The following is a 972-nucleotide window of genomic DNA, read 5'->3' as shown; positions in this document are numbered from 1 at the left end:
TATATATATATATATATATAAGCCACCAAGAAGTGACGGCAACAATGTAATGTAATTGAACTGCAGACAGAGACTGACGATTAAGTCGAGCACGTGAGTCGTTCATTGTGAGTTATAGAGTTTCCTTTCTGAACAGTTCACTGAAACTAACTCGTACAAAGTTTAAACAATTCTTTAGATACTATGGTACTACTGGTAAGTGAAGCTGCTTAATGTCAACAAAGTTTTTTAAACCGTTCACTGCAGCTGGGATGTATACGTCCCAGCTGCAGTGAAAGGGTTAAACACAATCTAATAAACCAGATCAGATAAAATCAGTATGGTTTTAGATATCACAAAATCACTGATGACTAAATCCGTTAACTTAAAAAAAGTTTCAAGATACCATGATTTTTACCAATAAAGGTATAACCTAACTTCAACATGTTTTTAGATACCATAATATTAGTAAACATGAAAGGTGAAACTAATTGGTGAGTCTTGGAAAACTCTTATTTAAAAATAATTCAATATAGATAACTAACTTAATGGAAGTTTACAGAGTGCATCATGGACTGGTAAAGAAACAGCTCCAGCAGCTGCTATTCCAATAGCATCTCCAACAGATGCAACTCCCATGGAAAACTCTCTGTTTTCAAATTCAACCTGAAATATAATAAATTTTACAAAAATATTTACAATTTTTAATTAGGTATACTTTTATATTTATTTTACACTATTAAATAATATATATGTTATTTACTTTTATTCATTATCTGTTGTTTCTTCATGAAGTACATCACCACTCAAATTTGCCTCTCCAAAACAGTAAATCAGTATTTACAAAAGATTTTTCAGGATCCCTTTTTCAGGTCATCACAATGCAATACTTAAGAGGAAAATATTAAGTATCTATCTGAATTACCTTTGGAATTGTATGACACAATTGATTCCCAACTTGTATATTTATTTGTCTTCTTCAATGACTACTGG

The 972-nt window shown here is 31.0% G+C and overlaps 1 protein-coding gene across 1 annotated transcript in view; it reads right to left on the bottom strand.

The window, feature by feature from the left end:
• Positions 1-8: 8 nt before the first annotated feature.
• The window catches only part of LOC106471569 (battenin-like), a 14,546-nt gene continuing 13,582 nt past the window's right edge, over positions 9-972 (bottom strand). The window contains exon 8 of the mRNA XM_022400180.1: positions 9-659. Within this exon, the coding sequence (XP_022255888.1) occupies positions 520-659 (140 nt within the window). The 3' untranslated portion in view covers positions 9-519. The remainder of the gene's footprint in view (positions 660-972) is intronic.

Source organism: Limulus polyphemus, unplaced genomic scaffold (genome assembly GCF_000517525.1).
Source record: "Limulus polyphemus unplaced genomic scaffold, Limulus_polyphemus-2.1.2 Scaffold4704, whole genome shotgun sequence".
In the NCBI taxonomy this organism is placed as follows: domain Eukaryota; kingdom Metazoa; phylum Arthropoda; class Merostomata; order Xiphosura; family Limulidae; genus Limulus; species Limulus polyphemus.
Note: the sequence above shows the minus strand (reverse complement) of the source record. Positions and strands in the feature narration are given on the sequence as shown.